Source organism: Erinaceus europaeus, chromosome 14 (assembly GCF_950295315.1).
Source record: "Erinaceus europaeus chromosome 14, mEriEur2.1, whole genome shotgun sequence".
NCBI lineage: Eukaryota > Metazoa > Chordata > Mammalia > Eulipotyphla > Erinaceidae > Erinaceus > Erinaceus europaeus.
The window spans coordinates 12,862,781-12,878,633 of record NC_080175.1 but is presented as its reverse complement, the minus strand read 5'-3'; the positions used below and the strand labels follow the sequence as shown (position 1 = coordinate 12,878,633).

At 39.2% G+C, this 15,853-nt stretch overlaps 1 protein-coding gene across 1 annotated transcript in view; it reads left to right on the top strand.

Annotated features, from left to right (window-relative positions):
• Positions 1-15,853, top strand: part of FHIP2A (FHF complex subunit HOOK interacting protein 2A) — a 47,301-nt gene that overhangs the window by 13,697 nt on the left and 17,751 nt on the right. The window contains exons 3-11 of the mRNA XM_060171224.1: positions 3,175-3,344; positions 5,683-5,787; positions 6,455-6,577; positions 10,155-10,448; positions 10,651-10,847; positions 13,016-13,130; positions 14,269-14,345; positions 14,439-14,631; positions 14,816-14,985. Coding sequence (XP_060027207.1) covers positions 3,175-3,344; positions 5,683-5,787; positions 6,455-6,577; positions 10,155-10,448; positions 10,651-10,847; positions 13,016-13,130; positions 14,269-14,345; positions 14,439-14,631; positions 14,816-14,985 — 1,444 coding nt within the window. The remainder of the gene's footprint in view (positions 1-3,174; positions 3,345-5,682; positions 5,788-6,454; positions 6,578-10,154; positions 10,449-10,650; positions 10,848-13,015; positions 13,131-14,268; positions 14,346-14,438; positions 14,632-14,815; positions 14,986-15,853) is intronic.

Below are 15,853 nucleotides of genomic sequence, written 5' to 3'. Positions count from 1 at the left end.
ACAGCCCAACTCCCTCACTATTTCTTTTTTCTTTCTTTCTTTTTTTAAAAATTTTGTCTTATTTTTATTTATTTATTTATTTATTTATTTATTTATTTATTTATTTTACCAGAACACTGATCAGCTCTGGTTTATGGTGGTGCAGGGGATAGAACCTGGGACTTCAATGCCTCAGGAATGACAGTCTGTTTGCATAACCATTATGCTATCTACCCCTGCCCTCCCTTCACAATTTCTGTTCTATCAAATAAAATGTAAGTAAAAAAAATAATTAAAGAAGACTTTTCTCTAAAGAACTTTTGCACTATAGCAGGAGCTAGTGTGCCTGTTATGGCTCAGTATGAGACAAGTAAGTTTGTCAGAGACAGAGGGAATAAAGAAGGGGCACATAAGAGGGTTAGTATGACATGGGCTTTAAAGCATGAGTCAGAGATCTGAAGTAGATTAAAGGGCAAAGATATTAGGTAGAGAGTCACATGGGTGAAGCCACGGAAACCTAAATATAACTTAGGAACCCTGAAGGTAGATGGTGGAAACTAGATCTTATCTTCTAGTGAGCTATGATTTTAATCACATCAAAGTAGATTTATAGTTCACTTATTTCTCAATTTAAAAACTCCTTTCTAGTCATTTTCCCCTATTTCCTACTGTTACCAAAACATGCTTGAACACTGATTTTTTAAAAAAATATTTTATTTATTAATGAGAAAGAACTAGACGTCACTCTGGTACATGTGCTGCCGAGGACTGAATGCGGGACCTCATGTTTGAGAGTCCAGTGCCATATCTAGTGCACCACGTCCCAGACCACTGAACACTGATTCTTTCCTGGAACGTTTATATAAAATCTGTAGTTGGGGAAAACATGGGGAGATACGAAGTTGTCTGTGACAACAGCAGTCTTGTAAATCATCATTTTCCCCAATGAAATATTCTGTTCAATAAAAAAAAATAGTAAGTTTCAGATGAATGTAAATTATCTTTTATTAGCACTAGGCCACTCATTCTAGAAGCATGTGGTTGGACCCTCAAGCATGAGGTCCTGAGGTCCACGAGGACCCTGCAGCAGCACATGTACCAGAGTGATGTCTGGTTCCCTTTCTCTCTCTCTCTCTCTCCTCCTACCCCTCTCATTAATAAATAAAAAAAGTATTTAGAAGCACATGAAACAAGGTACCGTAGGTTAACATTCTTGAATTCTTATTATGTACCAAGGCAATGGGATTGGTATACACTATTTCCCTGAAACCATGTAATACTTCCTGCTATTGATTAACTACATATTACAGGCCTTGCTGACCAAGGCTTACAGAGTTTTCAGGTTGACCAGCTAAAAGGGATCAAGCCAGGATTGGAATCCATATTTTCTTTTTTATTATTATTATTTTATTTATTTGTTTTTTATTTCCACCAGGGTTATTGCTGGAGCTTTGTGCCTAGGGCATGATGAATCCGCTGCTCCTAACAGCCAACCTCCCTCCTTTTTTTTTATTAGGACAGAGAGAAGTGGGGGTGTTGGGGGGTGGCGAGGAGAGAGAAAGACACCTGCAGACCTGCTTCACCGCTTGTGAAGCATCCTTTCTGCAGGTGGGGAGTAGGGGGTTCGAACCCAGATCCTTGTGTGGGTCCTTGAGCTTAGTACTATGTACGCTTAGCTGGGTGTGCCACTGCCCAGCCCCCAAGTTTTCTTTTTCCAGGTCCCATGCTTTTAACACTTTGATGTGTCTTATGTTAAATGATATATATGTCTTCCTCCGAATAAGACTGACCTATAACTTTGTCCTTGTTTTCTTCACAAGGCTTAGCATACGGTTGCTCTGTGCACAGTCTTCCATGCACATGTATACAGCCCAGGCAGCACTTCGCGTGCACGGTTGCCTCGTGTACTGGTTTGTGCAGACTAGTAGTCGTATTAAATGCCATCAGAGATAGATATAAGTGGGAACTTAGCATTTCAGGATGTGTTTAAACGTCTTGTACTTAAATGTCTCAGGAAATCTCACATCATACTAAGAATGATCTAACCCAAAGCTGAGGAGGTGGTGTAGTGGCTAGAGGATGGGAATTGAAAACGCAGGGTTCAGAGTTCAAGCCCTAGCATCACATGTGCCAGTGTGACATTATGATTCTCCTCATTTTAATAAGTGTATACATCATTTAAAAAAATAATAATTGAGCCTGGCTATAATAAGGATAAGTTGGTATGGCCATGATTATTGAATGTACTGTGATACAAAAAAATTTATCAAGGAATTAATTATTTTTTAAAAAATGGCCAGGGCTGGGAAGTGGGCACACCTGGTTGAGTGTACATTACAGCGCACAAGGACCTGGGCTCAGAACCCCTGTCCTTACTTACAGGGGGAAGCTTCACCAATGGTGAAGCATAATTGCAGGTATCTCTTCTCTCTTTCTACCTTCCCTCTTTTCTCAATTTCTCTCTTCACTAACATTTTGTTAAATTTCTTTTGAGAAGCAGTTTTGGGAAAAACTGTCAATAAAGCATATTAAAAATATGAGTATGAATATATATGCAGCTCTGGTTTATAGGTTGTGCTGAGGATTGAACCAGTGGCAGCTCAGAATCTCCAGCATGAAAATTGTTTACATAAGCATTATGCTATCTCCTCAGCCTAGACAATTTTAACTGAGTTTCTGGGACTCCTAATCCTTTGACAGGTAGAGTTGAGCTTCAGAAACTATGTGCCTGGCTTTCCAGTATTTTTTAACCAAACAGAACTTGTTTTTGTCACATATTCTAGGACATTATACAGCTTAATTGTCAAGACTGTTTCCCTATAAAGAGACTTAAAATTCAGATCTTCCTGCATTAACTGAAAAAAAATTTTAATTTATATAAAATTTTGACTTTCCATGTGTTTTTTTCCTGATTGTGTACCCATTCCCCGAATAAATGGTCTTTATTTCTGAATCATTGTACAGAGTTTAGCTTGTGGTATGTATTTTGGAATATTGGTTCAAGTTTTTGGATAAGAATATAGCTAAAAGAACCATCTAAATTCGAGAAAAAATAATTGGGCCATGAGTGTAAATAACTTTCATTCAGTTTTTTTTTTCTTTTTTTCAGTTTGAAGAGGAATAGGGGAAGAAAGAGTATTTCAGGTACAAATATGTAGTTTAAAAATGCTTGATGAATGTTTTTTTATTGTTCAGATGATAAAGCCCCAGTGACAGACACAAATATTCCATCTCATCTGGAACAGATGTTAGATATATTGGTACAAGAAGAAAATGAACGGGAATCTGGAGAGACGGGACCGTGTATGGAGTATTTGCTTCATCACAAGATCTTGGAAACATTATATACCTTGGGGAAAGCTGATGTAAGTTCCTAGTCCACATTACGTTCTTTGTCATGTCATAACATCCTTTGAAGTCTTAGAGATAAAGAAGTTGCCAAGTACGAAATTTATTTTGGGGAGTAAATATTATACATAGCAGCAGTCAAATCAGTTTTGTCAGGAGAAGAAGAAAAAAAGGGTGGGGGGAGGTTGGGTAACATATATGAATGCTTCCTCCATAAGGAAGCCTAACTCCCAAAGCTCTAGACAACAGTTGGTATTTATGCTGACTCAAGTTACTATGTAAATATTTGTGAAAACAAACTCAAGTACTTGTGCTCAGAATCTAAGGAAATGAGAAGGAACTCAATGAAATTTCAGATACAAAACTAGGAATTGTTTTTCATAATCTTGAAAGAGAATGTTAATTGTTTTTCAACATTAACTCCATTGGTGAATGGAGCCAATTCAAGTCTTTAAGCCTACAGAATCTTGAGGTGTTTTAACAACCTCACCACTGTGTCCTGGAGCCCGGATTCCCCCAGAGCCCCACCCCACTAGGGAAAGAGAGAGGCTGGGAGTATGGATTGACCTGTCAATGCCCATGTTCAGCAGGGAAGCAATTACAGAAGCCAGGCCTTCCACCTTCTGTACCCCATAATGACCTTGGGCCCATACTCCCAGAGGAATAAAGAATAGGAAAGCTATCAGGGGAGGGGATGGGATACGGAGTTCTGGTGGTGGGAATTGTGTGGAGTTGTACCCCTCTTACACTGTAGTTTTGTTAGTGTTTCCTTTTTATAAATAAAAAATAAAATAAAAGTTATATATATGTATATAAATTTGTACCTCAAAACTTCCAAATTACAAATTACTTGTAAAGGCAAGTATTAAGCACCACCTGAGTGGTGTGAGGGAAGAGGAAGGACTTTGTTTCAGGTTATAAGCCCTGACTTTGTCACTGATGTGTCTCTTTGGCTAATCTTTCTTCTATTTAAAAACAAGGTCTTGGTCTTCAACAGGCTTCCCCAAACTCTAGAAATCTGTGTTTCTATTCTATAAATTTATGTAATTCATGTGAAAGTCTAACATCTCCACCAGAGACATGTTTAACCACCAAGTAGCGTTATCTTAAAGAGTTTGCTTATACTAAATCTATAACACTCACTTTATTTTTAAATTTAATCCATTTTTTTTTCTAGCCAACACATCCACAATACCCAGCAGTTTATTCTTCTCCTCTTTCCTGTTGTTTGGAGAGAGGGCTTGTACAACACTTAAGTTGAATATATATTTATTAATTGCACTAGTAAGTTTATCATGTTATGGTTGATTGCAAATATTAGTGCTTTATTTTTTATATTAGTGCTTTATGTGAATAGTGCAAGGTCTTTTATTTTTTATTTTATTTTTTAAAGATTTTATTTATTTATGAGAAAGATAGGAGGAGAGAGAAAAACCAGACATCACTCTGGCAGATGTGCTGCCAGGGATCGAACTGGGGACCTCATGCTTGAGAGTCCAAAGCTTTATCACTGCGCCATCTCCTGGACCACGTGTAAGGTCTTTTCTACCTTAAAACACATCACTGCATTTAAAAATCGTAGCTTATATTATCACTACATAGTGTGTCCATGATGATACTTTGCAATTACTCAATTTGTGCCTGTATTTTAAATGTAAGGCAGTATAGCAGTTTAAACATAGAACATAGTACATTGTGAGTTGATACTCTCTGAATCTGAATTCACTGTGTCAATGATCACCAGTTTTATCTAGTTCTCAACAAATACTTAAAATAAGTGCAATGTCATAAAAATTTCTTTATCAAGTATTCATTGCTTACAGTCATAATAACTGCAAATAGTTAAAAGATAACATTGTTAGAATAAGTCATAATAGTTTATACCATAAGAGTCCTTTTTGAATCTATGTGAAAGAAGATTTCATTTACTCTTACATATACATAACTGAAAGTTATTGATTATATGTCCTTGAATAGTGAGACTCTGCTTTTGCTTTGGTCAGGGAGTCAATTATAATCATTTCATGTTACCCTAGCATTTAGAATATAAGCAGGTTGATGTTACCTAAGCCAAACTCTTAATCTTAACATCAAATGGTCACAATGCTGCTTGTAATTACATCAGTCTTGGTCCCATGCACTACATTCTATAGTCCCAGCTGTAATTGCATTTCTGTAATACCTGTCATTAGTGTTTGAATAAGAACTTTATTCTGACTTAGTCATTAACTGGCTGACTACATTGATTTATGAGGGTGGAATGCATTTCGATATCTTGTCTCTCTCCTTTTTTTAAAAAAAAAAGCATTGAAGTATATTCTCTTTTCTGTGCTTTTCCTTTCTCCCTGTACTCAGTGCCCTCCAGGAATGAAACAACAGGTCTTGGCGTTCTATACTAAGCTTCTGGGAAGAATCCGGCAGCCCCTACTTCCACACATTAACGTTCACAGGCCAGTGCAGGTATTTTGTTTTCCTCACATATAAATTACTTAGGTTGATTTCTTTTTGTGTAGAAATAATTTCATATGCTTTCTGAAGAGTGAAAACAAGGGGGGCGGGGGGGGGCGGTAGCACACCTGGTAAAGCAAACATAATACGAAGCACAAGGATCCCAGTTCGAGCCCCTGGCTCCCCACCTGCAAGGGGGTTGCTTCATAAGCAGTGAAGCAGGTGTGCAGATATCTGTCTTTATCTCTCCCTTCTATCTTTCCCTCTTGGCAGTGAGCCCCAGTAATAACCCTGGAGGCAAAAAAAAAAAAAGATTTAAAACAGTAAAGAAAACTATTTTAAAAGTAGCATGCAAATTATCAAGTACTTTGAGCTTCCTTTATGCATATTGTGTTAAATGCATCTTGTGTCTTTCTGTTTCTCTTGAGTTTGCATACAGTAATTTCACCTTTATCATGTGACATGCCAAATATAATTTATTGTACATCTCATTAAATATTTGAAATGATAAATCTGAAAGAAGTTACTACTAGTCAGTTTGTTTCGATTGTAAATTGTGTCAATTTTTTTTTTATTAATCTCAGATGTATCACATTATTTGAAATTTGAATATCTGTAAGCTAGATGAATGGCTATTGCCATTCATCTAAGGTAACCTTTGTTAAAATTCTTTCAACAGAAATTAATTCGGCTTTGTGGTGAAGTCCTTGCAACGCCAACGGAAAATGAAGAAATTCAGTTTCTCTGTATTGTGTGTGCAAAGCTGAAACAGGATCCCTACCTGGTTAATTTTTTTCTAGAGGTATAGTAGAGTAACTGTTAACCTTCAAAATATACTGATGTTTAAACTGTTATAAAAATTGAATTAGGTGGTCTGAGAAGTGGTGCAGTAGATAAAAGCATCGGATTCTCAACTATGAGGTCCTGGATTCAATCCCCGGCAGTATATGTACCAGAGTGATTTCTGGTTCTCCCCCCACCCCCTGCTGCCTGCCTGCCTGCCTTCCTTTCTTTCTTTCTTTCTTTCTTTCTTTCTTTCTTTCTTTCTTTCTTTCTTTCTTTCTTTCTTTCTTTCTTTTTTTTCCTTTCTTTCTTTCTTTTTTCCTTTCTTTCTTTCTTTCTTTCTTTCTTTCTTTTTTCCTTCCTTTCTTTCTCTCTCTCTCCTTTCCTTCCTTCCTTTCTTTCTTTCTTTCTTTTTCCTTTCTTTCTTTCTCTCTCTCTCTCTCTCCCTTCCTTCCTTCCTTCCTTCCTTCCTTCCTTCCTTCTTCCTTTCTTTCCTTTCTTAATTTGTTTAAGAAGGCAATAGGTAGTTATTGCTATAATCACATTATTTGGCAGTTGGGTTAACTGTGAAAAATCCCTCTGTTAGGATTTGCTGTATCATACACAACATCACCATAATTTATGTCCTCTGACAGTATTTGTATACAGCTGTGCCACCGGTTGCTTTTGTTCTCCCTGGTCTTAGCTTTTAAGAGAGTCAGTATATCAAAGACTCAGCCTGTGGTCTGTGCATTAAAAAGTTTGAGGCATTCAATCAGTTTTCCCCTCTCATATTAATTAAATAGTGATTTACATAACTACAAATTAATAGGTGTGTACATAAACACCATTCCCACCACTAAAAGACTATGTCCCAGGGGGAGGATGGGATGGGACACAGTCTGCCTATCTTTCTTATGAATAAATAAATAAATTCTTTTAAAATTTAAATTAGGGGGAATTACATTGTGTATATGGGTATCAGGATTTATTTTGCTTTCCCCTAATTAAAAAAAATTTTTTTTAATATTTACTCCTTTTCCCTTTTGTTGCCCTTGTTTTTTTATTGTTGTTGTAATTATTGTTGATATCGATATTGTCATTGTTAGACAGGACAGAGAGAAATGGAGAGAGGATGGGAAGACAGAGAGGGAGAGAGAAAGATAGATACCTGCAGACCTGCTTCACCGCCTGTGAAGCGACTCTCCTGCAGGTGGGGAGCCGGGGGCTCGAACCGGGATCCTTAGGCCGGTCCTTGTGCTTTGTGCCACTTGCGCTTAACCCGCTGCGCTACCACCTGACTCCCTACCCCCAGTTTTTTTTAAGATCACTTTTATTTTAACTTGAAATATCCCAAGGAAAATGATTTTGCAAGTATGTAGATGAGGCAGGTGTACAGGAAGCAGTAGGGGGACTGGACAAACACAAAGCTAAAGTTTAGAAACAGGGCAACTTGAAGGGTAAAGTGGGGGGAGAGAAGCCACAGCCTTTCTGAACTATGGTATTCTCAGCCACGTCTGCTCTGTTCTGACCTCGGTGCGGATGGAGTATAAAGATTTGTCTAAGATGAGAGCAAGCTGGTCTACTAGTTTGAGACTGCTCTGTTTCCTCCTGGCTCTTCTTAGCTATACTTAACCAGCTCATACTTGAACTAAATCAGTTGGTATTTTGGATTTTATTTCCAGTTGAATTTAGAAAATAACTTGTATACACTTCCTGTTTTCATTTCCTCCTCTTCCTCTTTTTATCCTAGCGGTGAAGTCATTTGGGTTTTTTTGTTTGCTTTGTTTTTAATTTTTATTTATAAAAAGGAAACACTGACAAAAACCATAGGATAAGAGGGGTACAACTCCACACAGTTCTCATCACCGGAACTCCGTATCCCATCTCCTCCCCTGACAGCTTTCCTATTCTTTATCCCTCTGGGAGTATGGACCAAGGGTCATTATGGGATGCAGAAGGTGGGAGGTCTGGGTTCTGTAATTGCTTCCCTGCTGAACATGGGCATTGACAGGTCGAGCCATACTCCCAGCCTGTCTCTCTCTTTCCCTAGTGGGGCGGGGCTCTGGGGAATCAGGGCTCCAGGACACTGGTGGGGTTGAGGTTTTTTTTTTTTCTTTAGAAAAAGCAATTTTGCTTTTTCAGTGTCTTGACTAAAGTTATTTTATTTCCTTTTCCTCTTCTTCTTCTTCTTCTTCTTCTTCTTCTTCTTCTTCTTCTTCTTCTTCTTCTGTGCTAGAGACTTGTACGTGCATGATATTACCACTTTGAGGCCAACTGTTTCATTCTCTTTTATTTTGGACAGAGGGGAAGAAAGACCAAAATGATAGAACTTCCCTCATTTCTGTGATATTATCTTGTGGTGCCAGGGCTTGAACCTGTTTCGTGAGCATGATAAGCCGTACTTGGTGAGCTGTCTCCTGGCTCACCGGACCCCTTATGTACCCCCCCCTTTTTTTTTCTTCTGGAAGGTGTGAGTTTGATACAGTGCAAAATATGTATCTTGGTCTGCAATTCTTTGAGTTTGGCAGATGCATTTAGTTGGGTATTCACCACCAGAGTCAAGATATATAGCAGTTACCATTACCTTGCTTTGTCCCTATCAAGATATTTTTTGCCTTGAAACTAACAATTTGCTTCAACTAGGACTCTATCTGTGTTAGGGTATAGGTATTAGGAAGAAGCGGTCAATATTTCAGACAAAAGACTAACTTATCCCTCAAAGTGTTACATCTATAGAGCACAAGTGTTATAAGGGAAAAATCTTTTTATTTTATTTTATTTATTAATGAGAAAGGAAGAGAGAGAGAACCAGACATCACTCTGGTACCTGTGCTGCTGGGGATCGAACTCAAAACCTCATGCTTGAGAGTCCAATGCTTTATCCACTGTGCCACCTCTTGGACCACATAAGGGAAAATCTTTAGGGGGAAAAAAAATCATCTTAGAAAACTCATCTTAAAAAGAAGCAACATTGAGATTCTGCTTTCAGTAGTCAAGTGGTAAGAAAACAACTGTTTATTGAAATTGTCAAATCTTCTCCAACCGTCACTTTTTGCTGCCAGGACTTTTTATATCTGCACAATTCCACTGCTCCCAGTGGAGCCTCCCCTCCCTTTTTTAAATTTTGTTTTTCCTTCAATATCATAGAAAAAGAGAGATGGAGAGATACCACAGCTCTGGTCCATCCTTACGAAGCTTGGCTGTTCATGAGCTCTAATGTGCTAGGGCCTTGATGCTAGGTCTTTGCTTATGGTGGTGTGAACTCTTCTGTGTGAGCTATCATCTAGCCCTCCTGAGTCTTTCCTTAATCTATTAATATCTGTTGTTTTCAGTGGTAAACAAATAGCTATCCCTCGAACTGTTCACTTGCTACAGTCAGTGTGAAATATTTTATAGATGGTGTGAAGAGTGTGACTGACTCCCCATTTTAAAAGATTTTGAAAGATCTGAAATGCTTGCAAGTTTGCATGCTTTCTTTCCACTTGTTAGAACTTTTTTTTATCTGTTGCTTCATTTAGCTAGACACTGGAATCTTCATCCTAGAAGCATTTTTTTCAAATTTCTTTTATAAGACTTTTGATGTGACTCCAAACACAATCCACATTCCTTTTCAGAATAAGTTGAAATCCTTGGCTTCCAAAGGCACACCAAGTGTAATTCCAGAAGACATATTAAAAGGTCAAGATTCCTTGTCAACAGAGACAGGGCAGTCCTGTCAGCTGGAGGAGCTGTCTGATGCTACTGGAACAGAGCAAACAGTTTCAGAAAATGAACCTCTTCACCACACGGATGATGTGTCCACTAGCTTGGATAATCTCAGTATCACTCCACTGCCAGAGGCCTCAGTCGTCCGTCCAAACCAGGATTACAATTTAGTGAATTCTTTGCTAAATCTCACTCGGAGTCCTGTGAGTCTTTTATTTGTTCTCCTCCCCTCCTTCCTCCCCGCCCCATCCCCTCAATTTGATCATAGCTGCATGCATTTAAAATGGGAAGAAGAAAGCTATTCTTGTTTCAGTGTAAAACATGAGTTCTTTGTGTTGAATCTTCCCAAACATCATGAAGGGTATCTGTTTTAAGACTCGAAGGAATGTGTATTCTTTCCCCCAGGATGGCCGGATAGCAGTGAAAGCCTGCGAGGGCCTGATGCTGTTGGCAAGTTTGCCGGAGCCCGCGGCTGCCAGGTGCCTCACACAGAGCACTTGTCTGTGCCAACTATTGACAGACAGACTTGCCTCTCTGTACAGGGCCCTGCCTCCGTCAGTGGACCCCTTAGACATTGAAACAGTGGAAGCCATTAACTGGGGGTAAGGCCCATTATTTGTGTATTCTTTCTCATAAGTTCTCATGCACCTCACTCTTTTTTTCCCTTCCTTATTTGTGATTAACAGTGGGTTACACCTCCCAAAGACAATCACTATATTTCTAACAAAGTCTTAGGAATTGTTTGTTTGCTTGTGTTTTTGTTTGTTTGTTTTTGTTCATGTATATCACTTCTATTTCTAGATTCCACATAATAGTGAAACCCTCCTTCCTTCCTTCCTTCCTTCCTTCCTTCCTTCCTTCCTTCCTTCCTTCCTTCCTTCCTTCCTTCCTTCCTTCCTTCCTTCCTTCCTTCCTTTCTTTCTTTCTTTCTTTCTTTCTTTCTTTCTTTCTTTCTTTCTTTCTTTTTACCAGAGCACTGCTCAGCTCTGGTTTATGCAGGAAGTTGAACCTGGGACTTTGGAGTCTCAGGCGCGAGAGTCTCTGCATAACCATGATGCTATCTACCCCCCCACCCTCTTTCATCTCTTGACTTATATCAGTAAGCATAATCATCTCCAATTCCATCCATGTATTTTGTCCCAAATGATATAATGTCATCTTTTTGATTGCAGAATAGTATTCCATGGAGTGTATATCCCATAACTTCTGTAGCCATTTGTCAGTGGACATTTAGGCTGCTACTACTTTTTGACTATAATGAGTAATGCAGTGTAGCTATGAACATAAGGTGTAGCCCACTTGTAAATTGGAGATAGCATAATAGTTAAGCAAGACTTTCATGCCCGAGACTCCAAAGTCCCAGGTTCAATCTACCACTGCCACCACTTTAAACCAGAGATGAGCAATACTCTGGTTTAAAAAAGAAAGAAACCTTTAATGGGGGTGGGGGGGGGGAGTAACATGGTAGTCTGGCTGTAGCGCAGCAGGTTAAGTACACGTGGTGCAAAGTGCAAGGACCAATGTAAGGATCCTGGTTCGAGCCCCCAGCTCCCCCCCTGCAGGAGAATTGCTTCACAGGTTGTGAAGCAAGTCTGCAGGTGTCTATCTTTCTCTCCCCCTGTCTTCCCCTCCTCTCCATTTCTCTCTGTCCTAACCAACAACAACGACATCAATAATAACAACAATAATAAAACAACAAGGGCAACAAAAGGGAATAAATATTTTTAAAAAGTAACATTATCAGTGATCATTAAATGGAATTTTTTTCAAGGCTTATTTTAAATTTGTTAGCAATCAATGGATATGAACTGGTGAGGGAAAAATACAACTGTTGCATAGTTAGTCTATTTTTCCTTTATAATACAGTGATTAATTTTTAAGGACTTAGATTAAGACCAATTATTTTATATGACAATTTTTTTTTCAAAAGCAAAGTGCTTAAAGAAGAAGCCCCTAGGGCATTCTTGTGTTTTATGACCTGCTTGTAAAGAATCTTTGTTTCTCCTGACACTTTTACTCCTCTACCTATCTTTAGGGGGTTGTCCCAGTACTCTTTTAGGAAATTAATTATTGCAGAACTTATTAGTTACTAATCAGTAAAATACAACATTAGTTACTAATCAGTAAAATACAACATCAGTAGGATTGCTCAAAATCCCACTGCCTATAAACTGTCCAATACTTTGACATAATAACCTGTAGTGATTGTTGGTTTTTACTTTATATATTTCACCCTGGGTTCTGTCAGCATCTGCAGGGCAGACCCACTTGTTGACATTATAGATGAAAGGGGCTGGGTGGCAGTGCACCCAGTACAGTGCTCATGCTACAGTGCTCAAACGCCCAGGGTCCCCCTGCTGAGGCTGTAAGATTCACAAGCAGTGCTGCAGGTCTCTCTCTCTCTTCCTCTCTGCCTCCTCATTCCTTCTCTATTTGTCTCTACCCAACAATAGATCAAATATACTTTTTTAAAATCACAGTTGTAGTTTAAGGCAGGAGGAGAAGCAAATGATCACTTCAGTTTGCAGACAACTCTGTCACCTGCCTGGTCTCCCATCCCAGCAACTGAGAATGTCCGACTTCTCGTTCCTTTTACTTGTTCAGATTTAAGGCAAAATCAAGAAGAGCTGTCCAAGTGTTTTGTGCTTACGTATGAAAATACATTGTTCTGTTTGAGTTCATTTGTGAGCCTTCCCTTTCCCACGTGTGCTGAATTAGGGTTGATGCTTTGCGTGACTTTAGAATTTAGCATTTCTTCTGTATCCTGCAGTCTGGACTCATATAGTCATAAGGAAGATGCTTCTGCGTTTCCAGGAAAACGAGCCTTAATTTCATTTCTCTCCTGGTTTGATTACTGTGATCAACTCATCAAGGAAGCACAAAAGGTTTGCATATATCTTTTTTGTCTATTGATAGTTTTTAAATGGCTATTAAATAAAAATTTGAGTGGCCAGTTTATAGTCCCAGATATAGCTTGTCTTAGAATGTCACACGTAGTAGAATAAAACCTTTTTTTTTTTTTTTTTATAAGTTTGTGTTACAACTCTAGAATATACCACAGTTGTAGGGGCAGGAATAGATAGCACAATGATTATTTTAAAAATATTTTAATGAGAGAGATACAGAGAAAAAGACACAGAAAGACCAGACCACTGCTGGGGAGTGAGTCTGGGACCTCAGAGCCTCAGACATGAGAGTCGTTTTTGCATAACCAATATGCCGTCTTCCCAGACCCCCCATACATTTCTTTTCTTTCCTTTTCTTCTCTCTCTTTTTTTTTTGTTTGCCTCCAGGGTTATCACTGGGGCTCAGTGTCAGCACTGCAAATCCACTGTTCCTGGAGGCCATTTTTTATAGGATAGAACAGAGAGAAATTGAGGGGAGGGAGAGAAGGATAGACTCCTGCAGACCTGCTCCACCGCTGTGAAGTGACTCCCCTGTAGGTGGGGAGCCAGGGGCTCGAACTGGGATCCTTGTGCTGGACTTTGCACTTCATACTATATGCGTTTAACCATGTTACTACTGCCCAGCCTTTGCCCCACCCCCATACATTTCTTTTAAGTATCACTTACACCACTTTATAAGGTAACAGTCTCTTTGGGGGAAATACTAGTACTGTAAGAATAGTATTTTTACCCAGCTTCTCTTATTTGTGGAAATTTTATTTTATTTTTAATTTCTTTATTGGGAAGTTAATGTTTTACATTCAACAGTAAATACAATAGTTTGTACATGCATAACATTTCTCAGTTTCCCGTATAACAATACAACCCCCACTAGGTCCTCTGTCATCCTTCTTGGACCTGTATTCTCCCCACCCCCCAACCAGCCAACCCCGGAGTCTTTTACTTTGGTGCATTACGCCAGTTTTATTAAAGAGCCCAATATGTGATCTAGGTTTTCTAACATAAACGAGATGGCGAACAGGCAAGTCTATCCCCCGACATGAATTTTGATTGAGTGCAAACTGAGCTATCTCTTTCCCATTAAGAAAAAAGTAATGATGCTCTTCCTGTCTTGTAGACCACTGCTGTTGCTCTTGCCAAAGCGGTTCATGAAAGATTTTTTATTGGCGTCATGGAGCCCCAGTTAATGCAAACGTGAGTGGCCGCTATCCTTTCAGAACAGCAGAAAAGGTCACAGTGTTCTCGTTCTCCTCGCCCACTCACTCACTACCCATTTGTCGTGCCCAGTTCCGAGATAGGTATCCTGACAGCGACAGCGCTGCTGCATCGCATCGTTCGGCAAGTGACCTCTGGCGTCTTGCTGCAAGAAATGGTGTATTTTATCCTTGGAGAGCAGAGGGAGCCAGAAACTTTGGCCGAAGCAGGCAGACATCCTTTAAGGCAGAGGTTAATCGAGCATTGTGACCACATATCTGATGAGGTAAGCTATATAGTGACTTAGACTTAGACTCAGCATCTCAGAAATACTGGTTTTTAATGTGCTCACAGTGTGTTCAACAGTCTTCGTTTAATGTGACTATAAAAACTGGAAACAGATGGCAGGAGGCGGGAAGGGTTCATTTAAAGGCACTTTTCACTTAGCATTTATTATTCTGCGGTTTTAGATCAGCATAATGACATTAAGGATGTTTGAACATCTTTTACAAAAACCCAACGAGCACATCCTTTACAACTTGGTCCTAAGAAACCTTGGCGAAAGAAACTATACAGAATATAAACCCGTGTGCCCAGAAGATAAAGATGTGGTGGAGAACGGATTGATAGCAGGAGCAGTGTAAGTTTCTGCCCCATCCCATGAGCTTACTGATTTTAGCTAGAATGGTCATTTTCTCTCTCTTAGTTTTTTCCCCCTTACTCATAAAAAACAGAACAAGGGGAGTCGGGCGGTAGTGCAGTGGGTTAAGCGCATGTGGCACAAAGCGCAAGGACTGGCATAAGGATCCTGGTTTGAGCCCCAGGCTCCCCACCTTCAGGGGAGTCGCTTCACAGGCGGTGGAGCCGGTCTGCAGGTGTCTGTCTCTCTCCCCTCTCTGTTTTCCCCCCCTCTCCCCATTTCTCTCTGTCCTATCCAACAACGATGACATCAGTAACAACAATAACTACAACAACAATGAAACAAGGGCAACAAAAAGGAAATAAGTAAATATTAAAAAAACAGAACAAGACAATAAACAAACAAAAACCCTATACCAGTTTATAAGCTTTTAAAAAAATAAATAAGATTCGGATGCCCCAATGTTATTGTCCCTTTAAATTGCAAGTGGTACTGTCTGTTCATTAAAGTTAACAAATTCAGGGTTCAGGTCCTGGAACATGATGGCAGTGGGGGTTACATCGTTATGTGGAAATGTTATGCATGTACAAACTATTGTATTTTATTGTTCACTGTAAACCATTAGTTCCCCAATTAAGAAATGGGGAAAAAAAAAAAAAAAGAAATAAAAAAATACCCAGGTGAGGGGTAAAAAAAAAAAAAATCTGCAAGACCATAGGATAAGAGGGATACAATTCCATATAATTCCCATCACCAGAGTTCCACATCCCACCCCCTCCATTGAAAGCTTTCCTATTCTCTATCCCTCTTGGTGTATAGACCCAGGATCATCATGGGTTGCAGAAGGTGGACTGTTAGCTGTCCAGCT